This window comes from Triplophysa dalaica, chromosome 8, assembly GCF_015846415.1.
Source record: "Triplophysa dalaica isolate WHDGS20190420 chromosome 8, ASM1584641v1, whole genome shotgun sequence".
Lineage (NCBI taxonomy): Eukaryota > Metazoa > Chordata > Actinopteri > Cypriniformes > Nemacheilidae > Triplophysa > Triplophysa dalaica.
In genome coordinates this window covers 191,462-215,656 of record NC_079549.1, presented here as the reverse complement: position 1 = coordinate 215,656, position 24,195 = coordinate 191,462, and the positions used below count along the sequence as shown (strand labels likewise).

General features: G+C 42.7%; 1 protein-coding gene across 2 annotated transcripts in view; it reads left to right on the top strand.

Moving 5' to 3' along the window:
- LOC130427360 (GRIP and coiled-coil domain-containing protein 2) overlaps positions 1–24,195 on the top strand; it is a 32,348-nt gene continuing 8,153 nt past the window's right edge. Inside the window, exons 1-22 of one of the 2 annotated variants that reach the window (XM_056754788.1) lie at positions 1–148; positions 640–696; positions 782–866; positions 1,113–1,168; positions 1,479–1,583; positions 2,287–4,140; positions 4,319–4,364; positions 4,457–4,557; positions 11,399–11,497; positions 11,623–11,742; positions 12,426–12,590; positions 12,703–12,807; positions 12,889–13,051; positions 13,128–13,228; positions 13,336–13,413; positions 13,501–13,638; positions 13,841–13,962; positions 16,430–16,606; positions 17,341–17,561; positions 17,672–17,863; positions 18,001–18,140; positions 20,714–20,915. In XM_056754788.1, coding sequence (XP_056610766.1) covers positions 143–148; positions 640–696; positions 782–866; positions 1,113–1,168; positions 1,479–1,583; positions 2,287–4,140; positions 4,319–4,364; positions 4,457–4,557; positions 11,399–11,497; positions 11,623–11,742; positions 12,426–12,590; positions 12,703–12,807; positions 12,889–13,051; positions 13,128–13,228; positions 13,336–13,413; positions 13,501–13,638; positions 13,841–13,962; positions 16,430–16,606; positions 17,341–17,561; positions 17,672–17,863; positions 18,001–18,140; positions 20,714–20,915 — 4,333 coding nt within the window. In that variant the 5' untranslated portion in view covers positions 1–142. Of the gene's footprint in view, positions 149–639; positions 697–781; positions 867–1,112; positions 1,169–1,478; positions 1,584–2,286; positions 4,141–4,315; positions 4,365–4,456; positions 4,558–11,398; positions 11,498–11,622; positions 11,743–12,425; positions 12,591–12,702; positions 12,808–12,888; positions 13,052–13,127; positions 13,229–13,335; positions 13,414–13,500; positions 13,639–13,840; positions 13,963–16,429; positions 16,607–17,340; positions 17,562–17,671; positions 17,864–18,000; positions 18,141–20,713; positions 20,916–24,195 lie in introns of both variants that reach the window. The other variant, XM_056754787.1, reaches the window with a different exon arrangement.

The window sequence follows — 24,195 nt, the reverse complement described above, 5'->3', positions numbered from 1 at the left end:
CGGAAGGAGCTTAATGCGGAAGTTGAAGATGCTGCGTTTGTTTATACATTAACTACAGTGAATTCTTACTCAATTGTTTTGTTCAATTACTGATTTAAGCCTAAAGAGAACTAAGCGGCTGATTGCTGTCGTCACCCACGAAATGGAGGTTAGCAGGACGAGTTTTTTATGTTTTTTAGTGGATTTTTATGAATCGATTGCTATTTAACAGTTAATACATGCTAATTCAGGGTAGTTTGTGAAATACCTTTATAATATTATTGTACAAAAACAAATAACACGTTTAATTGGTGAGTAATTACTTCAGTTGATTGTTTATAGGGTGCAGTTATCTCATGATATATTTACGATGGTAATACTCTGGTAATAAATGACTTCATATATGTAGATGGTGTTTACGTGATGCTTAGTGAATGCACGAGGAATGTCCATAAAGTCATGGTATTGTTATAATAACTTACAGGTTGAAAAATCAACGCTGTAAATGATGGTACATTTGGCAGTTTTTGCACATGAGTGAAATCTATTAGAACAGGCTATATTATGTGTATGACGTGTAGAGATGACGACGATGATGATGTTGAAGGAGGAAGTACATTAGTGTTTGATTGTAATGCCATTATCTCACACCTGCGACAGGACGCAAACCCGGAGACGATGACGTCACCGTTAGGGCAGGTGTCCAGCAAGTCTAAGGTGAACATTCAGTGTGATTGTCTAAAGAGAAAATGTGTCATGACTGATGTGAAGAAGCGTGTTATTGATATGATTTTTTTTTAAGTTGGATACTTTGTCAAAAGAGGATCTCATCAAGTTTGCAAAGAAACAAATGGTGGCAATGCAGAAGATTAAAGTCAAATGTTCAGGTAACATAAGAACGTTTAAGTTTTCTTGAATGATCTGTTTTCTTAAATGTTCTAGTTAATTTACATTTATGAATTTAGCTGACGCTTTTGTCCAAAGCAACTCACATTGCATTATACTATTTGTATCTGAGTATGAACAATCTCTGGGATTGAACTCATAACCTTGGTGTTGCTAGCGCCGTGCTCTAACCACTGATCGACAGGAGAGTTTCATTTGAAGAGTTTAACAGGGTTGGTGTTTTCCAGATTTGGAGAAGGAGCTGGAGGTGCTCAGAAGTCCTAAAGATGACACCGTTATTCAGGTTTGTGCTCCGTGACATGAGACACTTCATCTGTCATATGAAATCACAACGTAAACAATAAAGACTGTCTCCTATAGAATCACACTGCCATATAAAATGAATAAACCCGTAAGGTGTTATAACACAGTGGTCTTTCTTGTCATGATCCATTAGTGTTGACTGAATTATGTCAGTGATATAATGCTATTATTGCTATAAACAAGATTTCTAAATGTTATCGTGATGAAATGTTGAACGATTTTCTGTCTGTTTGTGTCTCAGTGTATTTGGTGTTGTGGGTTGTGATGAGTAAAACTGTTGATGTGAACAGGAGCTGAGGGAGAGAATGGACGCTGTACTGCTGGAGAAAGCTGAGACTCATCAGAGTTTAACATCGCTGCGCAAAGAACACGAGGAGCTCAAGAGACGAGCACATGTAAAGAAAGATTCAAAATAATCCATTTCATCACCAGCCTTCTGTGTCTTACTGATAACAGTGTGTGCAGAGTGTGTGTACAGCCATGGAAAACATGAAGACACCATTTCAATGTTAGTTTAGTTTTTTCTGAATGTACTTTCTCAGGTATGTGTAGAGGTAAATTTATTCTTTTTGTTTCATTTCTGAACTACTAACAATATTTCTGTCAAATTTCAAGTTTCAATTTTTTTGCATTTATTTGCATAAAACTAAAACTGGAGAAACAGGGGAAAATAACAGAAAGATAATGTCTATTTTTTCAGACCTCAAATACTGCAAAGAAAACAAGTTCAGATTCACTTTTATGCAATACTGCAGTCATATTTCTACATGTATTTAGGAATAGTTCAGAAATATGTTTTTATGCGATAACCTGGATTTATCTCACAGATTTCACGCGTCTTGTCATTCTGTCAGTCTTTCACGTCGCTGTTGGATGACTTTACGTCTTTTCTGAGGTTTGATTTTGTTGAAATTCAACAGGCACTGGACAGGAATGAGTAAAATACTTCTAGAGATGAAGATCTGAAACGGTCTCTTAATTGTTCCATGGCTGTATTTCTACATTTATTGTGTTGTACCTGTCAGATAGAAACAGTAACGAGATGATGTACGTTTATAAGCTACATGATGCTGAGAGTGATGAATGTTATAATTGCAGGAAACAGAAGAGAAGTTGACGGCGCTTCAGAATGAAGTTCAGATGAAGAATAAAGAGTGTGCGGACCTGCAGATGCACACAACCCAACTCGCCGCAAACCTTCAGAGCATCTGTGGGGAGCATGAGTCCAAGATCTCTCAATATCAAAGACAACTGGAGGATTCCCAGCGGCAGTTTACGGTGGAGATGGAAGCTCTTAAAGACTCTCAGCAGCTGAGGCTAACAGAATCCCAGCAGGAGATGGAGAACCTCCAGCAGGAGATCCACAGACTGAACCGACAGAATGAAGATGAAGTGAGAGAGCTGGAGGAACAGCTGGTGATGAACGCTGCCGACTTCGAGAAGGAGAGAGAAAGGCTGCTGCTGCTTCACGATGAGCTGTCAGAGCAGCTGGCGCTGAAGGAGGGATTCCTCCAAGACGTTCAAGAAGAAGAAGAGGACGCAGCTGCCGCCAGAGTCATTCAGGAAGATTTGGGGATCGTGAAGGTGGTGAACTTCCAGCCATATGACGACTCCGGCGATGAAGCTGTCATGCTCAAATGTGCACTGGAGGATTTGCAGACACAGACGGTCATGCTTCAGGAAGAACTGACCTTTCTGAGAAATGTGAAACTAGAGCTGGAGTCTGAGCTGAAGCAGGTCAAACATGACTTCACCGTGGAGAAGGAAGAACTGGAGTTCAGAGTCAACGAGCTTCAAATGAACAAAGACGACGGTGACACGTCCACAGACAAGACAGGAAAAAGATGCCGAATCTCTGTTGAACGTCATCATCAGAAAGTCCAGACCATTGATGGCCAAGAAGTGAAGCCAGAGCTAGACGGCAGTGCCGAACATCAAGAAGAGATTCATCAGATTCAGACTAACCCAAAGGTGGATCTCAAAGAGAAAGCCGAAGACTTTATCACACAATATCAGCTGAAGAAGAAGCAGATGGAAGCTTCTCTTAAGTCTCTCCAAGAGAAGGTTAAGAGCGTCTTCCAGGAGCAAGCGTTGGAGAAACTCTCAGATGCAGATGGAACGTCAGAGCTGTCCTTTGAGGACGTGAGGAGAGAAAGTGAAGACATTCTATTGCAGCTGCTACAACAGGACACTCTCGTGGAAGAGTTGAAAGAAATGCTGGACAGTGGAGGGAATAGAGAACATCAGGAGAGTCTGATAAGCAGAGAAAAGGAGGAGCTTATAAAGACTCTGGAGGAGGTCGCCTGTGCTCTTCCATCCCGAGATGAAGAGCGTCAAGAGAGCATCAAACATCTCACGTCTCAGATCTCACATCTGTCAGAAGAGAGGGACGCCCTTCAGAGGAACATGGATGTTACCCGACATCAACTCTCTGAAGCTCTGAATCGCATCGCTGAAACGCTCCAGCAGAATGATTCTGAGGCTGAAGTCGACGCGACGTCTGGCATCTCCACCTTGATAGACCGTCTCGTGACCAGAGCTGAGGAAGAGAAAAGTAGGTTGACCCAGCAGTTTGAGGAAAGAGCCGAGCGCTTGGCCGTAGAGTTGGAGAACGCCAGGAGTCTGGGTGAGGAGCAGACCACTGAGCTTCAGGAACATCTCAAAGACATCAGCCGAGAGAAAGAGCTGCTGAAGGCCAGTTTACAGGACATGCTGTTAGACACGGAAGCACTGCAGAAAGACCTGAGAGAAGTCCAAACCATGAATGAAAAGCTGAGAGGTGAAAACCAGACCCTCCTCACTCAGATCACTGATTTAAGCAGGAGTCTAGAGGAGAAACCACGTGAAGAACATAATGACACACATGTGAGTGACACGACAGATCTCCAGCAGAGTCTTACTGAAAAACACGCTCTCATATCACAGAGGAGAGAAGAAATCTGCCACGTCCAGGTGATGACAGTCACAACTCTAACACTAACCCTTTAGACAAGCCTCATAGTCCTGTCAATGTTCTCCTTCACTCCACACTCTCAATATTGGCCTGTTTATGATGCTTGTGTTGTGTAGTGTTGTGTTGTGTTGTGTGAAGCTAAATGTTGTGATTTATACTGATCTCTCTCTCAAGCAGATGTCAGTCTCTGATGAAGACATGAAAGTGTTATCTGATAAAATAGGTAAGATTGTCTCATGTGGACCAGCACAGACCATCATCCTCACACTCAAAAAATGTTTTCACATTCTGTAACTGGATTCTTCTGTTGGTTAGAAATCCTGGAGAAAGAAATGAAAGCCAAAGACGAGCGGACGAATAAAATCAAAGCTGTGGCAGTAAAGGCCAAAAAGGAGCTTGACAACAGCAAGAAAGAGGTGTGACACACACACACACACACACACACACCTGAACACACACACACCTGTACACACACACACCTGAACACACACACACCTGAACACACACACACCTGAACACACACACACACACACACCTGAACACACACACACACACACACACACCTGAACACACACACACACACACACACACACCTGAACACATACACACCCGCACACACTCACCTGAACACACACACACACACACACCTGAACACACACACACACACACACCTGAACACACACACTCACACACACCTGAACACACACACTCACATACACACCTGAACACACACACACACACACACACCTGAACACACACACACACACACACACACCTGAACACATACACACCCGCACACACACACACACACACACACACACCTGAACACACACACTCACATACACACCCGCACACACACACACTCACCTGAACACACACTCACATGAACACACACACACCTGAACACACACACTCACATACACACCTAAACACAAACACACTCACCTGAACACACACACACACACACACACACACCTGAACACACACACTCACATACACACCTGCACACACACACACTCACCTGAACACACACTCACATGAACACACACACACACACACACACACACCTGAACACACACACTCACATACACACCTAAACACAAACACACTCACCTGAACACACACTCACATGAACACACACACCTGAACACACACACACACAGACCTGAACACACACACACATACACACACACACCTGAACACACGCACGCACACACCTGAACACACACACTCACCTGAACACACACTCACCTGAACACACACACACCTGAACACACACACCTGAACACACACACACACACCTGAACACACACACACACCTCAACACACACACACACACCTGAACACACACACTCACATACACACCTGCACACACACACACACTCACCTGAACACACACTCACCTGCACACACACACACACCTGAACACACACACACACACACCTGAACACACACACTCACATACACACCTAAACACAAACACACTCACCTGAACTCAACTCAACTCAACTCAACTTTATTTATATAGCGCTTTTTACAATTTTCATTGTTACAAAGCAGCTGTACATGAGACACATTTAATACAAGTATGAATTCTAAAGCAGCCCCCCCGGCCAGGCAGATAGTGCAAAACAATATGCAAACGGTGGTGAGGAACCCAAAACTCCCATCGAGAAAAAAAACCTCAGGGGAACCCAGGCCCAACCAGGGGATTCCAGTTCCCCTCTGGCAAAAGCTGCTGCCTCTGCACAAGCTCATCAGTGCTTGCACAACAAGGCTTAATAAAAATATAAAAATTAAAGATTATCATTAACAATCTAATAGCATTTGAAATGTTGTAGAAAAAAACAAAGTTGTCGCGTCCTTTATCCAGCTCTATCCTCTTAGCACTTGTCAGGTCACCGCTTCCCATTCTCAGCTCTGCCATCAGGTCTGGGCATGAACTGCATCCTGCGGTAACCTTGGAACAAAGAGACAAGACTGGCTGAGAGTAGAGTACTGTTCTGCACTCTTTGATGCAACAAGTACATCATTTGTTGTTGGATGTGTTCCTGGTTCCGGTTGATCTAAATAATGCAGCCTAAATCCTCTGAGGATTAATATTATGGAGGTGTAGTGTATGCAAGATTAAAAAGATGAGTCTTTAGTCTAGATTTAAACTGACAGAGTGTGTCTGCCTCCCGGACCGTGCAGGGAAGAATATTCCAAAGTTTAGGCGCTAGATAAGAAAAGGATCTACCACCTGCACTTGATTTTGAAATTCTAGGTATTACCAACTGACAGGACCCCTTAGAGCGTAATGTACGTGGTGGTCTGTAATACAATAGAAGTTCATTCAAATACTGCGGCGCTAGACCATGTAGGGCTTTATAGGTAATAAGCAAGATCTTAAAGTTAATGCGATGCTTTATAGGTAACCAGTGCAAGGTTGACAGAACCGGGGTTATATGCTCATACTTTTTTGTACGTGTAAGAACTCGAGCTGCCGCGTTTTGAACCAGTTGCAGTTTTTGTAATAGGCCCGCAGGGCAACCACCTAGAAGTGCATTACAGTAATCTAGTCTTGATGTCATGAATGCATGAATTAATTTCTCTGCATCTGACAGTGACAGCATATGACGTAATTTAGATATATTCTTAAGATGGAAAAATGCAATTTTACAGGTGTTTGCGACATGGCTTTCAAATGAGAGAGTACTGTCAAATACAACGCCAAGATTCTTAGCTGATGACGAGGATTTTATGGAGCATCCGTCAATCGTTAAGCAGTATTCTTGGTTGTTACGCATAGCAGTTTTCGGTCCAGTAAGTAACACTTCTGTTTTGTCCGAGTTTAGTAGTAAAAAATTGTTACTCATCCACATTTTTAAGTCAACTATGCAATCCTTTATTCGATGAAACTGCTGGGTTTCATGAGGCATCGAGGAAATATAAAGTTGAGTATCATCAGCATAACAGTGAAAGCTAATTCCGTGTCGCTTTATTATATCTCCTAGAGGTAGCATGTATAATGCGAAGAGCAGGGGTCCCAAGACTGAGCCCTGTGGTACACCGTACTGGACTTGTGATTTGCGGGACACCTCATTGTTTATTGCTACAAATTGAAAACGGTCGGATAAATAAGACTTAAACCATTTCAATGCTATTCCGTTAATGCCGACGTAATTTTCGAGTCTATGTAGAAGTATGCTGTGGTCAATGGTGTCAAATGCAGCACTGAGGTCTAGCAGCACCAATAACGAAATACAGCCACGGTCAGACGCTAAAAGCAGATCATTTGTAACTCTGATCAAAGCAGTCTCTGTACTGTGACATGCTCGAAATCCAGACTGGAATTCATCATTAATGTCATTCCTTTGGAGGAAGGAGCATAATTGAGTTGAAACTACTTTTTCCAGAACTTTAGATATAAAAGGTAAATTCGATATAGGCCTGTAATTCCCTAGTTCTTTAGGGTCGAGTTTGGGTTTTTTTAAAAGAGGCCTTATAACAGCCACCTTAAATGCTTTAGGCACATGTCCTAATGTCAGAGATGAGTTAATAATACTAAGAAGAGGATCTATAATTTCGGGGAGCATTTCTTTCAGTAGTTCTGTAGGTATAGGGTCTAGCATGCATGTTGATGATTTAGATGATTTAATGATTTTAGACAGTTCATCGTGATCTACTGTAGAAAATAATTGCAATTTCTCCTTAGGGGTGCTGTAGTTAGTTTGTTCAGCGGATTTCACTACAGGTTGCATTGTTATAATTTTTTCTCTTATATCTTGGATTTTACTTGTGAAGTAGTTCATAAATTCATCACTGTTATGCTGATAATCAGAATCTGACGTCGATGACGACTTATTTTTTGTTAATTTAGCCACGGTGTTAAATAAGAACCTAGGGTTGTGATGGTTTTCCTCTATTAGTGTTGAAAAGTAGGCGGATCTAGACGTTTTTATTGCATTCCTGTAATTTCGAGTACTATCCTTCCATGCTATACGAAATACCTCTAAATTCGTTTTCTTAAAGTTGCGCTCCATTTTACGGGATGCTTTTTTTAGAGTCTGAGTGTGTTCATTATACCACGGTGTTGGGCTGCTATTTTTAATTTTCTTTAAACGCAGAGGAGCAACTGTGTCTAATATTTCCGAGAAAGTAGAGTTAAAATTTTCAATAGTAGTGTCAAAATCGTCAACGTTATTACTCATGCTGGATATTTTAGACAATTCAGGCAGATTATCGAGAAACGCATCTTTGGTAGTTGAAGTAATCGTTCTACCATATTTGTAACAAGGAGTTTGATTTGCAGCCGTAGGCCATTGAAGCAAACATAATATCAGATAATGATCCGAAATATCTTCACTCTGCTGAACGATTTTAACATCGTCCACATTTATACCATAAGAAAGTATTAAATCTAAAGTATGATTACGAAGGTGAGTGGGTCCTGACACATGTTGACTAACGCCCATGGAGTTAAGAGTGTCTTTGAAAGCCAGTCCCAAGGCATCTGTATCATTGTCTACATGGATATTAAAGTCACCGACGACAAGGACTCTATCTGCGGCCAGTACTAGTTCTGATAAGAACCCACCAAAATCTTTAATAAAATCTGTGTGGTGCCCTGGAGGCCTATATACAATAGCTAGAATAAATTTTAAAAATGTTTTGTCCTTAGTATTAGGTGTCGATACGTGAAGTACCATGACTTCGAAAGAACTGTACTTAAAATTAGACTTCTGAGAGGTAATAAAAGAATTCTTGTAAAGTGCAGCGACACCTCCCCCTCTACCTTTTAGACGAGGCTCGTGTTTATAGTAATAATCATGGGGAACGGATTCATTTAGAGTAATAAAATCATCTGGCTTTAGCCATGTTTCTGTCAAACAAAGCATGTCTATTTTATGATCGGTTATCAAATCGTTAACAAAAAGTGCTTTATTTGAGAGAGATCTAATATTAAGCAATCCGAGTCGTAACAGCTGATTATCTGTATTTTGTTCATGTTTGATTTGTTTAACGTTTATTAAATTACTTTCAAGAGGTTTACGCAATATCTTATGTTTGCTAATCCGGGGGACAGACACAGTCTCTATTTTATGTTGTTTGTAAGAAGGGATTATTACATGTTGTATATTTTGTGTATTCTGTAACGCGAGACGGCAAGCAGACAGTTGGTTAAGCCATTCTGTCTCCTTCCTGACCTGGGCCCTAGGTAGTCAGACTTTAGCATTATTAAGACTGTGTGCCAAATTTCTAGAGAGGAGGGAAACCCCATCCCAGGAGGGATGGAGACCATCTCGTTTCAACAGGTCAGGTCTGCCCTCAAAACTCTTCCAGTTATTTATAAAATCTATATTATTCTGCAGGCACCACTCAGACAACCAGCCATTTAGTGATGATAATCTGCTATAAATCTCATCACCACGGTAAGCAGTAAGGGGGCCAGAGAATATTACAGTGTCTGACATCGTTTTTGCGAGCTCACACACCTCTTTAATATTATCTTTAGTGATCTCCGATTGACGGAGTCTAACATCATTTGTGCCGACATGAATAACAATCTTACTGTATTTACGATTAGCCTTAGCCAGCACATTTAAGTTTGACTTGATGTCAGGCGCTCTGGCTCCCGGTAAACATTTGACTATGGTGGCTGGTGCCTCTATGTTAACGTTCCGGACAATAGAATCACCGATCACTAGGGCACTTTCAGCAGGTTTCTCAGTCGGTGCGTCACTGAGCGGGGCAAACCTGTTCGAGACTTTAATCGGAACGGTTGAGTGATGTTTTGTCCTGCGACTATGCCGTCTCACCGTCACAAAGTTTCCCAGCTGCAGGGGATTTTCAACCGGAACCGAGCTGTGTGCGCTAACATTGCGCTGAACACACACTCACATGAACACACACACCTGAACACACACACACAGACCTGAACACACACACACATACACACATACACACACACACCTGAACACACGCACGCACACACCTGAACACACACACACACACACACCTGAACACACACACCTGAACACACACACACACACACACACACACCTGAACACACACACACCTCAACACACACACACACACACATGAACACACACACTCACATACACACCTGCACACACACACACTCACCTGAACACACACTCACATGAACACACACACACCTGAACACACACACACACCTGAACAAACACACACACCTGAACACACACACTCACATACACACCTAAACACAAACACACTCACCTGAACACACACTCACATGAACACACACACCTGAACACACACACACAGACCTGAACACACACACACACACACACACACTTACACACATACACACACACACCTGAACACACGCACGCACACACCTGAACACACACACTCACCTGAACACACACACAGATCTGAACATACACACACACACACACACACACGCACGCACACACCTGAACACACACACTCACTTGAACACACACACAGACATGAACACACACACACGCACGCACACACCTGAACACACACACACACACACACCTGAACACACACACTCACATACACACCTAAACACAAACACACTCACCTGAACACACACTCACATGAACACACACACCTGAACACACACACACAGACCTGAACACACACACACACACTTACACACATACACACACACACCTGAACACACGCACGCACACACCTGAACACACACGCACGCACACACCTGAACACACACACACACACTCACCTGAACACACACACACCTGAACACACTCACAGACCTGAACATACACACACACGCACGCACACACCTGAACACACACACACACACTCACCTGAACACACACACACGCACGCACGCACACACCTGAACACACACACAGACCTGAACACACACACACACACACACCTGAACACACACACAGACCTGAACACACACACACACACACACCTGAACACACACACACTCACCTGAATACACACACTCACAGACACACAAACACTCGCCTGAACACACACTCATCTGAACACACACACACTGTTAATCATACACACTTGTACACGCGCACACTCACAGACACACACTCACAGACACACACACACCTGAACACACACACTTGAACACACACACACACACACTTGAACACACACTCACAGACACACACACACCTGAACACACACACACTGTTAATCATACACACTTGTACACGCGCACACTCACAGTGTCACATATGCACACACTGAAATCTTTTGTGTGTTACTCAGGTTGTCGCTTTAAGTGAAGAAGTTGTAATGTTGAAGGATGAACGAGACAAACTATCAGGATTCATGAAGGACATCATTCATGGAGCAGAAGACTATAAGGTTTCAGGTTTCTCTTCACACTGTTTGTTTGTGTTGACCACTGCATGAATATGAACACTTGTTTTAAAGTCATGTGATTTCAAAAACATAGATGGATAAAATAATCAATGATAGCTAATTGACAGAATTTGTTGGTGGAATATGACAAGCTGAGTGAACTTCTGGAGAAAGAGAAAGAGAAGCTGGAACAGACAGAGAGACTCAATGAAGAGTTAAACAGACATCTAGTCAACACAAGTCAGCAGGTAACTGTGTGTGTGTGTTTGTGTGTGAGTGTGCACGTTTGTTTGTGTGTGAGTGTGTGTGAGTGTGTGTGAGTGTGTGTGAGTGTGTGCATGTGTGCACGTGTGTTTGTGCGTGCGTGAGTATGCGTGTGTGTGTGTGCACGTGTGTTTGTGCGTGTGTGTGTGTGCACGTGTGTTTGTGCGTGTGTGTGTGTGCGTGCGTGTGTGTGCGTGCGTGTGTGTGTGTGTGTGTGCGTGTCTGCGTTTGTGTGTGCGTGTGTGAGGGCGCGTGTGTGAGGGCGCGTGTGTGAGGGGGCGTGTGTGAGGGGGCGTGTGTGAGGGCGCGTGCGTGTGAGTGTGCGCGTGTGTGAGTGTTTGTGTGTGTGCGTGCGTGTGCGTGTGTGTGTGTGTGTGCGCGTGCGTGTGTGTGAGTTTGTGTGCGTGCGTGTGTGTGAGTGAGTGTAGGTGTGTGAGTGTGAGTGTGAGTGTGTGTGTGTGTGCGTGAGTGAGTGTTTGTGTGCGTGAGTGAGTGTTTGTGTGCGTGAGTGAGTGTTTGTGTGCGTGAGTGAGTGTTTGTGTGCGTGAGTTAGTGTTTGTGTGTGTGTGCGTGTGTGCGTGCACGTGTGTTTGTGCGTGTGTGTGTGTGAGTGTGCTTATCAGAGGATCCCTGTGAACCGAGAGTCAATGTTTTGTGTATCTCTCAGCATGAACTCTTGTCGTCCGAGCGAGAGGATCTGATGGTGAGGACAGAGACGCTTCAGAGTAACGTCACCCATCTGCAGTCACACACACTGGAGCTCCAGAAGATGAACGGTGGTCTGGAGAAACAGCTGGAGGCAGAACGACTTGTAAAAGAGCAGAAGTCTAAGGTACACCTGAAAATACTTGATTTACACCACATTTGCTCAAAGATGTCTTTCCTTTTAAAAACCTGAGTGCTCAGTTTATTGGGGTTATTCTGAATTTGTGCGGGTTTTATAGGACCATCAGTCTGCTGTAAAAGATGTGGAGGAGCTTCAGGCTCAGCAAAACAAACTCAAACTTCAACTCCAGCAGACAGCTCAGGAACTGGAGCAGCTGAGAAAGGCAAGTTACCATTAAACAGGATTTTCCTTCAGCAAGCTTCATGCTGAGATAAATCACCTCATGTCATGTGTTGTACTGTAGGACGCCCAGCAGAACACATTAATGGACATGGAGATGGCAGATTATGAGAAACTGGTGAAAGAACTCAATCACAAACTGTGTGAGAGAGAGAGACAGATCGAAGAGTATAAAACACAACAACAAACACAGAAACAAGAAGAGCAGCGGCTGAATGAAGAAATCGGTATGTGTGTTTCATATGTTCCATCTGTGTTGTACACGAAATATCTGATGGATGTCTGGGTGTGACGTTCTCTCAGAGTCTCTGAAGCTGAAGGTGGATCAGATAGAAGAGAAAGCATCCAAGATGAAACAACTGCTGGTCAAAACCAAGAAGGATCTTGGAGATGCAAAGCAAAAAGTGAGTCTCTGTAAAGAATACAGTTATGATTTATGTGGATGTTGAGTGGATACAATAGTTTGTTAGGGTTAGTTTCCTCTGAACATTATTGTGAATTTTGACCACAGGAAGCAGAACAGATAATGACTCAATCTGCTCTGAGAGGAGAACTAGAGGCCCATCAACAGCAGCTGGAGGAATATAAGGTAAAGATGTGAGACTGCATTAGATTGACATGAGGAGTGCTGTGTTTCTGCTGATGGTGTAACACACATCATCTGTGTCTCTGTCAGATCCAGTGCAGTGATCTTACAGCAGAGAAACATCGACTGGAGGAACAGATGAAGATGATGAACGATCAACAGCAGAGATCCTCCAGCTCCTATCAGCTGAAACTCAACGTCCTGCAGGACGAATGCACCGCTGCCAAGGTTTCCACTTAAACCCTCTTTCATTTCTCACGTGTATTAAGAGCTCTCGCTTTGTCCCTTCAGCTCGCTCCATCAGATCTTTTCATTTCAGTCCTCAACCGAACGCAATAACAGCATTCGGCGCTCGGCCCTGCGGCTCTCAATGAGTCCGAGGAAATGCCTTCATTATTCATCCCGCAGTGTGTGATGTGTGTCGTTTCAGGCCGAGCTCGCTGCCACTGTGTCTGAGTTTGAGAGTTACAAGGTGCGAGTCCACAACGTCCTGAAGCAACAGAAACACAAGAGCTCAAAGCCGAGCGATGAGGAGGCGTTCAGACAGGACAGGTGATGTGTTCTATACAGTCGTGTTGATTTCAGTGAAGACTTTTATTTGGGTAAAGTACAGTTCAGGCCTCAGAGGTTTAGTGTGTTATTATACAATAACAACACATTTCTTTAATGAAAACCATCTTCACATGCCATCGCTGTGTATCTGTGGTCAATGATTTCTGACCGATGCACACAAGTGTTGTTTTCTGCCGGCTGTACAGGTGTGTGTTTAACATTCTCTCGTCCGTCAGGACAGGCTTTACAGGGGTTTCTGAGCGTCAGATTCATGTAAGAGCTCATATTAGATTAGATTAGATTCAACTTTATTGTCATTACACATATACAAGTACAGTGTAATGAAATGTAGTTTAGGTCTAACCAGAAGTGCAATTAGCAAGTGCAGATATACAGTGTGAATAAATACAGAATACAATATTAGGAAAATAATTTACGATGGGCATGTACTATAAAAATATGACAATCGGTATGTTCTATGAACAATATATACAGAAGGCTATATACTGTGAACATTAATGTACAGGTGGTTATGAACAGATAACAATATAGACTATACAATAGTGCAAGTGACTTGAGTGTGCATTAGTTACAGACATTAGCTATTAAAGTTACAGTGCAGTAGATGAGTTAATGTGGTTATTAAAGGTACGGTGCAATACATGAGTAGATGCAGATATACAGTTACAGTGCAGTAGATGAGTTAGTGCAGATATTGAAGCTATAGTGCAATAGATGAGTAGATGCAGTTAGTTATGCAATAGATGAGTTAGAGTGCAGTAGGTGAGTTACAGTGCAGTTATGAAAGTTACAGTGCAGTAGATGAGTTAATGCAGTTATTAAGGTTACAGTGCAGTAGATGAGTTAATGCAGTTATTAAGGTTACAGTGAAGTAGATGAGTTAATGCAGTTATTAAGGTTACAGTGCAGTATATGAGTTAATGCAGTTATTAAGGTTACAGTGCAGTAGATGAGTTAATGCAGTTATTAAGGTTACAGTGAAGTAGATGAGTTAATGCAGTTATGAAAGTTACAGTGCAGTAGATGAGTTAATGCAGTTATTAAGGTTACAGTGAAGTAGATGAGTTAATGCAGTTATGAAAGTTACAGTGCAGTAGATGAGTTAATGCAGTTATTAAGGTTACAGTGCAGTAGATGAGTTAATGCAGTTATTAAGGTTACAGTGAAGTAGATGAGTTAATGCAGTTATGAAAGTTACAGTGCAGTAGATGAGTTAATGCAGTTATTAAGGTTACAGTGCAGTAGATGAGTTAATGCAGTTATTAAGGTTACAGTGAAGTAGATGAGTTAATGCAGTTATGAAAGTTACAGTGCAGTAGATGAGTTAATGCAGTTATTGAAGTTACAGTGCAGTAGATGAGTTAGTGCAGTTATGAAAGTAGTCCATTAGTGCAAATGAGCATTCAGTGTAATATTCCTGGTGTGCAAGTGAGCAGTATAGAGCAAATGATGCTATGTGTGTGTAAACAGTCCAGTAGAGCAGATACATGAAGTACTGGTGTGTACAGTTCAGTCATGCATGGCAGCCCTATAGTGCAATCTAAACAATGTAATAGCAGCATTAAGTTACAGTTATGAGGGGTAGTGAAATCAGTGGGGGGCAGAGTTCAGTAATGAAACAGCTCTGGGAAAAAAGCTGTTTCCTAGTCTGCTGGTTCTTGCCCGGAGGCACCTGAAGCGCCTACCGGAAGGCAGGAGAGTAAACAGTCTATGAGCGGGATGAGAGGAGTCCTTGAGAATGCTGCGAGCTCGACGCAGACAGCGTTTCTTCTGGATGTCCTCAATGGAAGAGAGTGTAGTCCCTGTGATGCGCTGGGCTGTTTTCACCACCCGCTGCAGTGCCTTGCGCTCAGCAACAGAACAGTTCCCGTACCAGACAGTTGGTTAGGATGCTCTCTATCGTGCAGCGATAGAAGTTCACCAGGATAGTTGAAGACAGTTGGTTCTTCTTCAGTGTCCTCAGAAAGAAGAGACGCTTGTGAGCCTTCTTGACCAGGCATGAGGTGTTGGTGGTCCAGGACAGGTCCTCCGAAATGTGGGTCCCCTCATATATATTCTTATTAAGCTTTATATGCTGTAGCCAGAACACTGAATATAATCTGCTGAAATATTGAAGATGCTTTATTTATATATATATATAGAGAGAGAGAGAGAGTAGCTGCACAGATGTGAACACCAGTGAGTGAGAACGATGTGAAATAGTGAAGCACAGTAGTGTGTACCGCTCTACTGCCACCTGCTGGTGTGTCAGAGACATTGCTCTGTTAGGCCTGCAGAGAAGCGTGAGAAGTGTTTTCTTCCTCTTTGTGCCTCCATGTACATGACCTCAGTCAGATCGTCTTAAAATGTATTTATTGTCTTGAGTAAATCAGAGAATAGGAGCCCATCAAATATGTGTGTTGTTGTCTCTTCTCTCACATCATTATATTTGTGTGTCTGTGTGTAGAGAGCACATGGACGCTGTGCTGGAGCGTCTGCGCAGGCAGCTGCAGGAGACTCAGCAGACGCTTCAGTCGAGCACAGCAGAACTGCAGCAGCTGCATGTAGAGCACGACACGCTGCTGGAACGACACAACAAGATCCTGCAGGAGAGCGTCACCAAAGAAGCTGAACTCAGAGAGAGGTAAACAACAACAACAACAACAACAACAACTCCCACTGGCCTCAGATCTGCACCCCAAAATGAAAATTCTGTCATGAAAGAAATCCAAAGTAGATCCAAATCTCTACAAATGTCTTCAATCTGTTGAACACAAAGAAGGATATTTGGAAGAAATTTCTGGGCTAGTCAGAAAATGTCAGTCCATAGCGCCTCAGAACCATTTGTTTTTCTCATTTCTCATTTTGTGTTCAAAAGAACAAATAAAAATATACAATCATGTCCCAGAAATGTCAGTTGCTAACATTCTTCCAAATATCTCTCTCTGTGTTCAACAGAACAAAGTCATTTAAAGAGGTAAAGACGAGTAAATGATTGATGATTCAACGTTTATTTGTGAAGGGCTTTTCACAGTTTACAGTATTGCAAAGCAGCTTTACACAAGGGCACGATATAAAACATAAAATAATAAAACTTAAATGTGGAATCATTTGAAGAGATGACAGAAGTTTAACTTGTGTGTTCCTCTAATGGAAGAACTCAACGAACGTGATGTGTTAAGAGCACTTGAAAGACTCCACGGCAGATGTTTGTTGAGCTTCTGTTTCTTTTCATTCGCTCCATATTCTACATTCTGCTCAGAACAAACTTACGAAGTGAAAACTAAACCAGTGGGGAGGGGTTGACATATGTTTGTGACGTGAGATCTCGCTCGGCTGCTGTGTTGGCGTGTGGAACATCAGTTGTGTGTCTTTCAGACTGTTGACGCTTCAGTCTGAGAACGTGTCACTGAAGTCTGAACACGGACAGTGCACGTCTCACCTGAACGCTCAGACCGAGGGCCTTCGGAACAGCTTCCGCGAGCAAGTGCGCCACCTTCAGGATGAACACTGCAGTACGGTGGAGACGCTACAACAGCAGATCAGCCGTCTGGAGACGCAGCTGTTTCACATGCAGAAAGAATCCAGCAGCAGCAGCGGTGAGAAGAGCTGATGTTTCATATGCTCATCAACTCAAAACTGAACTTCCTGTCACCTTTATCAGCAGTACCTTGTGTCACTCCAGATGGGATACTGTGTGTGTGTTCAGGTCCAGCCGTGGCGTCGAGCCGGAAGTGTCAGGTGGACAGAAAGTATGTTGATGTTCCTCAGTTTGACCTGCAAGGTGTCGCTCGTGAGGAGTGTGAGGGGATGGAAACCACAGAGACTGAATCAGTGTCGACTCCTGGGACCCCGCTGACCTCTCTAGAGCACCTCCTCACTGCTCCAGACCCCAAACACGGTACCACACTCCTCTCAAGACACTCCAGAGCTTGTGCCCTACTGTGACTTTTACTCTGACTAGAGGACGCTCTTCGGGTGGGTGAGTTATCATAGAAGGCTCATGACGTGTGTGTGTGTGTGTGTGTGTGTGTGCAGAGCCTGTGGTTTGGCAGGTGGAGCTCAGTAAAGAGGAAGTGACACAGAAACTCAACACTGCCACCCGCAACATGGAGCATCTGAATGGTTTACTGCATGAGACTGAAGCCACCAACGCTGTGCTGATGGAGCAGATCACTGTGAGAATACACACACATTGAGCTAATGAGATGTTTTGTGTTAATTGATCAGTTGTGTTGTTGTAAGTGTGTTGGTCGCGATCACTGATTGCTTGTGAGTGGATCTTTTTCTGATTTATGATGTCGGTCCACTGGCTCAGCCCAGGGTTCAACTGACCCTTCAAAAGAACTGTGAGTTTGTATTTAAGAGAGGACATTAGCGCCTCAGAAAGTTCTCCAGATTTCATATCTCCAGATCTTAAATGACCCTGTTTTATTCGGCTTTAATTCAGTCAATCTAGTCATTCTCTGTCGCTGCGTGTCGTTTGAAGAACAAAAATACTTTGAATGAGATTGTCAAGCGGGTGAGTAAGATACCAGCTGAGGAACAACATGAGTGAGCAGATCTCTGTGGTGATCCAGACATGACACCTGTGGCTTTGTTTAGTATTTTAAGCTCTTGCTGTTTTTATAAAGAGTGGACGAGCACTTTTTTCATGAGTGCAGTTAGGGTGTGTCCAAATTAGGGGTCGACCAATTATCCACATCGATATTAAGCATTTCTCCGATTATCGACATTGGTCATTTTAAAAGCCAATTTGCCAATAAATTAATTTAATTTAGAAATTTGCTATTTGTCTCCGATACAGCCAATGATTTAGTGAGAGCCATCAGAACACGGGCCTGTAGTCTGTTGCCTATAGTAATGCCCGCCCACCGCACATCTGATTCGTTGGGAGTCACAAGTTCGGCTGAAGGCACTGGATGTATTGGATTTACTCACACTGAAAGAATTTGCTGCTATTTCGAGCTGCTTCAGTGGTCGCACATCAGTTGACTGAATAGACATTTGCACATTATTTTAAGTCATGCCAATCACAAATACAAACTATTTTAAAGCATCAAGTACTCCCGATCTTCAGTCAGAGCATTCAGGCAATGCCGTTTCAAACTGCTCGCAACAAGTGTCAGATTGAGTTATTTACGCAATTTATTACGCATTAATGTTCAGACACACACGTCATAATGCCCGTCTTGACACTTAAGCACAGTCGGTTGTTTTCAGCTAGTGTCTTCAGATCTGTGTAAGAAGGAGAAGACATAAATACTCCAGTCATTTTAGTCACACAAATAAGACTAATAATTGATTTAAAGTTCTCTTCAAAGAGGCATGCCATGAGCCAATAGCGCTCAGAGCGTTTCATTGGTTGGATGAACTGAATGAACACGCCCTCCTTGACGAGTCATTAGAGTCAAATGAGATTGATTGAACTAGAACATGTCGTTCATGGTCTAATGTTCTGTGTTCAACAATTCATATCTATTTACTGATTTTTTAATGAAAAATAAAGGTAATGACCAGCTTGAATTTCGTCAGGTGAAATAAATTATACCAAAACAGTTGAATCTTTGTATGGAACATTTTATGCAATGATTTATATTTAAGCATTTGGCAGAGGCTTTTATCCAAAGCAACTTACATTGTATTGTCCTATACATTTGTTTCTAAGTATGTGCAATCCTTTGGGATCAAACCCATTCCCTCGGCGTTGTTAATGTCATGCTCTTACAACTGAGCTAGAGGACCATTTAGATTTTACTAGAGTAAATATAATCTATATTTATTCCACTTAAATGTTTTTCATATTTCATTGACTAAACCACACTAAATCTAAAATGATGGGCTTGATTAAAATGTGACTAAAACTAAATCAAAATTTGCTGTCAAATTTAACACTGCTTCATGTGCATCTTTCTGAAGCGCGTCATTAAAATAAAGTTTAAACTCTGTGAATACTCATCATAGAAACGTAAAGCATATGTGTGAATAAAGCTTGAAGTGTCTTCTTTTAATTAATAATTAATATAACATTAATATTTATATTTTCGGATTACATACTATGTATGAGCTCACATGCTCACATGATCCGCACAAGCCTCAAACAATGGCACAACAAAACAGCAATAATCTTTGTTAAATATGTTTATTAAGCTATTGTTTGTTTGTCTCCTTACTGTTTATCATGATGTTACTAAAGTAAATGTGTAGTAATCATGGCTCTTGTTATGCTTAATTTTGAACATATTTTTCATTTTTAAACAGTATGAGTCACTGATGTGTTTTGGGCGTAACGTGTAGTAAACCAATCAGAGTCTCTTCTCTCATTCCGATTTTTTTATCTTTATGTCCACAATAATAATAATTACATTCTACTCCATTTATTTGGAATATTTGTCATGTTTGTGTGCTGCTGCGCGTCTCTCTGTGTGTAAAAGGCAGAATGTACACATTCTGTGCTCCCGCCTATAGGCATATATTACTAACATGCTCTTTAAATAACTATAAATAATATTTATATTGCACTGTTGACTTGAGAGCAGGTTTCAGTTGGTCTATGGTGTCACAACACCAGCACTTGGGCGCATATGCATTTGCTATTTAAACAACAAGAAAATTGGGTTAGTTTGAAATTGACAAAAACCCAGATTATGCTAGAGCCCTGACTGTGTTGATCTGTGATGGGTTGCGTTTGTCTGCGAGTGTGTTTTTTGTGTTGATTAATTGGTTGTGTTGTGTTGTGTTGTCTCCTCAGCTGTTGAAGAGTGAAGTGCGGCGACTGGAGCGTAATCAGGAGAGAGAGAAATCTGTGGCTAATCTGGAATATCTGAAGAATGTGTTGTTGCAGTTCATCTTCCTGCGGTCGGGCAGCGAGCGTCAGGCGTTACTCCCCGTCATTCACACCATGCTGCAGCTCAGTCCAGAAGAGAAGAATAAACTGGCTGCAATCTCACAAGGTTTGTGTTCTCAGCTGTTCACAACAACACCCGACATCATCACATCACAGTCATCAATGTGTTTTTAAACATTTACTGAAGCATTAATCTCAAGAAGCAGAGGGTTAGAACAGCTGAGGGTGTTACGGCACGTGTCATTAAACCCCCTCAGCTGTTATAGAATGCACTTTGACACACTGTAACACACTGTAACACACTGTAACACATGGTAACACGCTGTAACATAAGGTAACACGCTGTAACACACTGTAACATAAGGTAACACGCTGTAACACACTGTAACAGATGGTAACACGCTGTAACAGATGGTAACACGCTGTAACACACTGTAACACACTCTTACACGCTGTAACAGGCTGTAACACAAGGTAACACGCTGTAACACACCGTTACACAAGGTAACACACTGTAACGCGCTGTAACACAATGTAACGCGCTGTAACACACTGTAACGCGCTGTAACACACTGTTACACTCTGTAACACACTGTAACACTCTGGAACACAAGGTAACAGGCTGTAACACGCTGTAACACACTGTAACACTCTGTAACATAAGGTAACGCGCTGTAACACTCTGTAACACAAGGTAACACGCTGTAACACACTGTAACACTCTGTAACACAAGGTAACACACTGTAACACTCTGTAACACTCTGTAACACAAGGTAACACGCTGTAACACACTGTAACACTCTGTAACATAAGGTAACGCGCTGTAACACACTGTAACACTCTGTAACACAAGGTAACATGCTGTAACACACTGTAACACTCTGTAACATAAGGTAACGCGCTGTAACGCACTGTAACACGCTGTAACACTCTGTAACACTCTGTAACACAAGGTAACATGCTGTAACACACTGTAACACGCTGTAACACACTGTAACACTCTGTAACACTCTGTAACACACTGTAACACTCTGTAAAACAAGGTAACACGCTGTAACACACTGTAACACTCTGTAACACAAGGTAACACGCTGTAACACACTGTTACACAAGGTAACACACTGTAACACTCTGTAACACAAGGTAACACGCTGTAACACACTGTTACACAAGGTAACACACTGTAACACGCTGTAACGTGCTGTAACACGCTGTAACACTCTGTTACACACTGTAACACGCTGTAACACTCTGTAACACACAGTTGCACAAGGTAACACACTGTCACGCGCTTTAACGTGCTGTAACACGCTTTAACACGCTGTAACACAAGGTAACACGCTGTAACATACTGTAACACACTGTAACACACGGTAACACACTGTACACAAGGTAACACGCTGTAACATAAGGTAACAAGCTGTAACACACGGTTACACGCTGTAACACACGGTAGCACACTGTAACACACGGTAGCACACTGTAACATAAGGTAACACGCTGTAACACACGGAAACACGCTGTAACACACGGTAACACGCTGTAACACACGGTAACACACTGTAACACACTCTTACACGCTGTAACACAGGGTAACACGCCGTAACACACTGTACACAAGGTAACACGCTGTAACATAAGGTAACAAGCTGTAACACGCTGTAACACACTGTAACACACTGTAACGCGCTGTAACACTCTGTAACACGCTGTAACACACGGTAACACACTGTAACACACTCCTACACGCTGTAACACAAGGTAACATGCCGTAACACACGGTAACACACTGTAACAGATGGTAACACGCTGTAACACACTGTAACAGATGGTAACACGCTGTAACACACGGTAACACACTGTAACACACTCTTACACGCTGTAACACAGGGTAACACGCCGTAACACACTGTACACAAGGTAACACGCTGTAACATAAGGTAACAAGCTGTAACACGCTGTAACACACTGTAACACACTGTAACGCGCTGTAACACTCTGTAACACGCTGTAACACACGGTAACACACTGTAACACACTCCTACACGCTGTAACACAAGGTAACATGCCGTAACACACGGTAACACACTGTAACAGATGGTAACACGCTGTAACACACTGTAACAGATGGTAACACGCTGTAACACACGGTAACACGCTGTAACATAAGGTAACACGCTGTAACACACTGTAACACACTCTTACACGCTGTAACACACTGTAACAGGCTGTAACACAAGGTAACACGCTGTAACACACGGTAACACACTGTAACACACTCTTACACGCTGTAACACAGGGTAACACGCCGTAACACACTGTACACAAGGTAACACGCTGTAATACACGGTAACACACTGTAACACACTCCTACACGCTGTAACACAAGGTAACATGCCGTAACACACTGTAACAGATGGTAACACGCTGTAACACACTGTAACAGATGGTAACACGCTGTAACACACGGTAACACGCTGTAACATAAGGTAACACGCTGTAACACACTGTAACACACTCTTACACGCTGTAACACACTGTAACAGGCTGTAACACAAGGTAACACGCTGTAACACACCGTTACACAAGGTAACACACCGTAACGCGCTGTAACACACTGTAACGCATTGTAACACACTGTAACGCGCTGTAACACACTTTTACACGCTGTAACACACTGTAACACTCTGTAACACAGTGTAACACTCTGGAACACAAGGTAACAGGCTGTAACACACTGTAACACTCTGTAACATAAGGTAACACGCTGTAACACTCTGTAACACAAGGTAACACGCTGTAACACACTGTAACACTCTGTAACACAAGGTAACACGCTGTTACACACTGTTACACAAGGTAACACACTGTAACACGCTGTAACGTGCTGTAACACACTGTAACACTCTTTAACACAAGGTAACACGCTGTAACACACTGTTACACAAGGTAACACACTGTAACACGCTGTAACGTGCTGTAACACGCTGTAACACAAGGTAACACGCTGTAACACAGTGTACACAAGGTAACATGCTGTAACATAAGGTAACACGCTGTAACATAAGGTAACAAGCTGTAACACACTGTAACACGCTGCAACACACTGTAGCACACGGTAACACGCTGTAACACACTGTAACACACGGTAACACACTGTAACACACTCTTACACGCTGTAACACGCTGTAACACACTGTAACACAAGGTAACACACTCTTACACGCTGTAACACGCTGTAACACACTGTAACACAAGGTAACACACTCTTACACGCTGTAACGCGCTGTAACACACCGTAACACACGGTAACACGCTGTAACACACTGTAACACACTCCTACACGCTGTAACACAAGGTAACATGCCGTAACACACTGTTACAC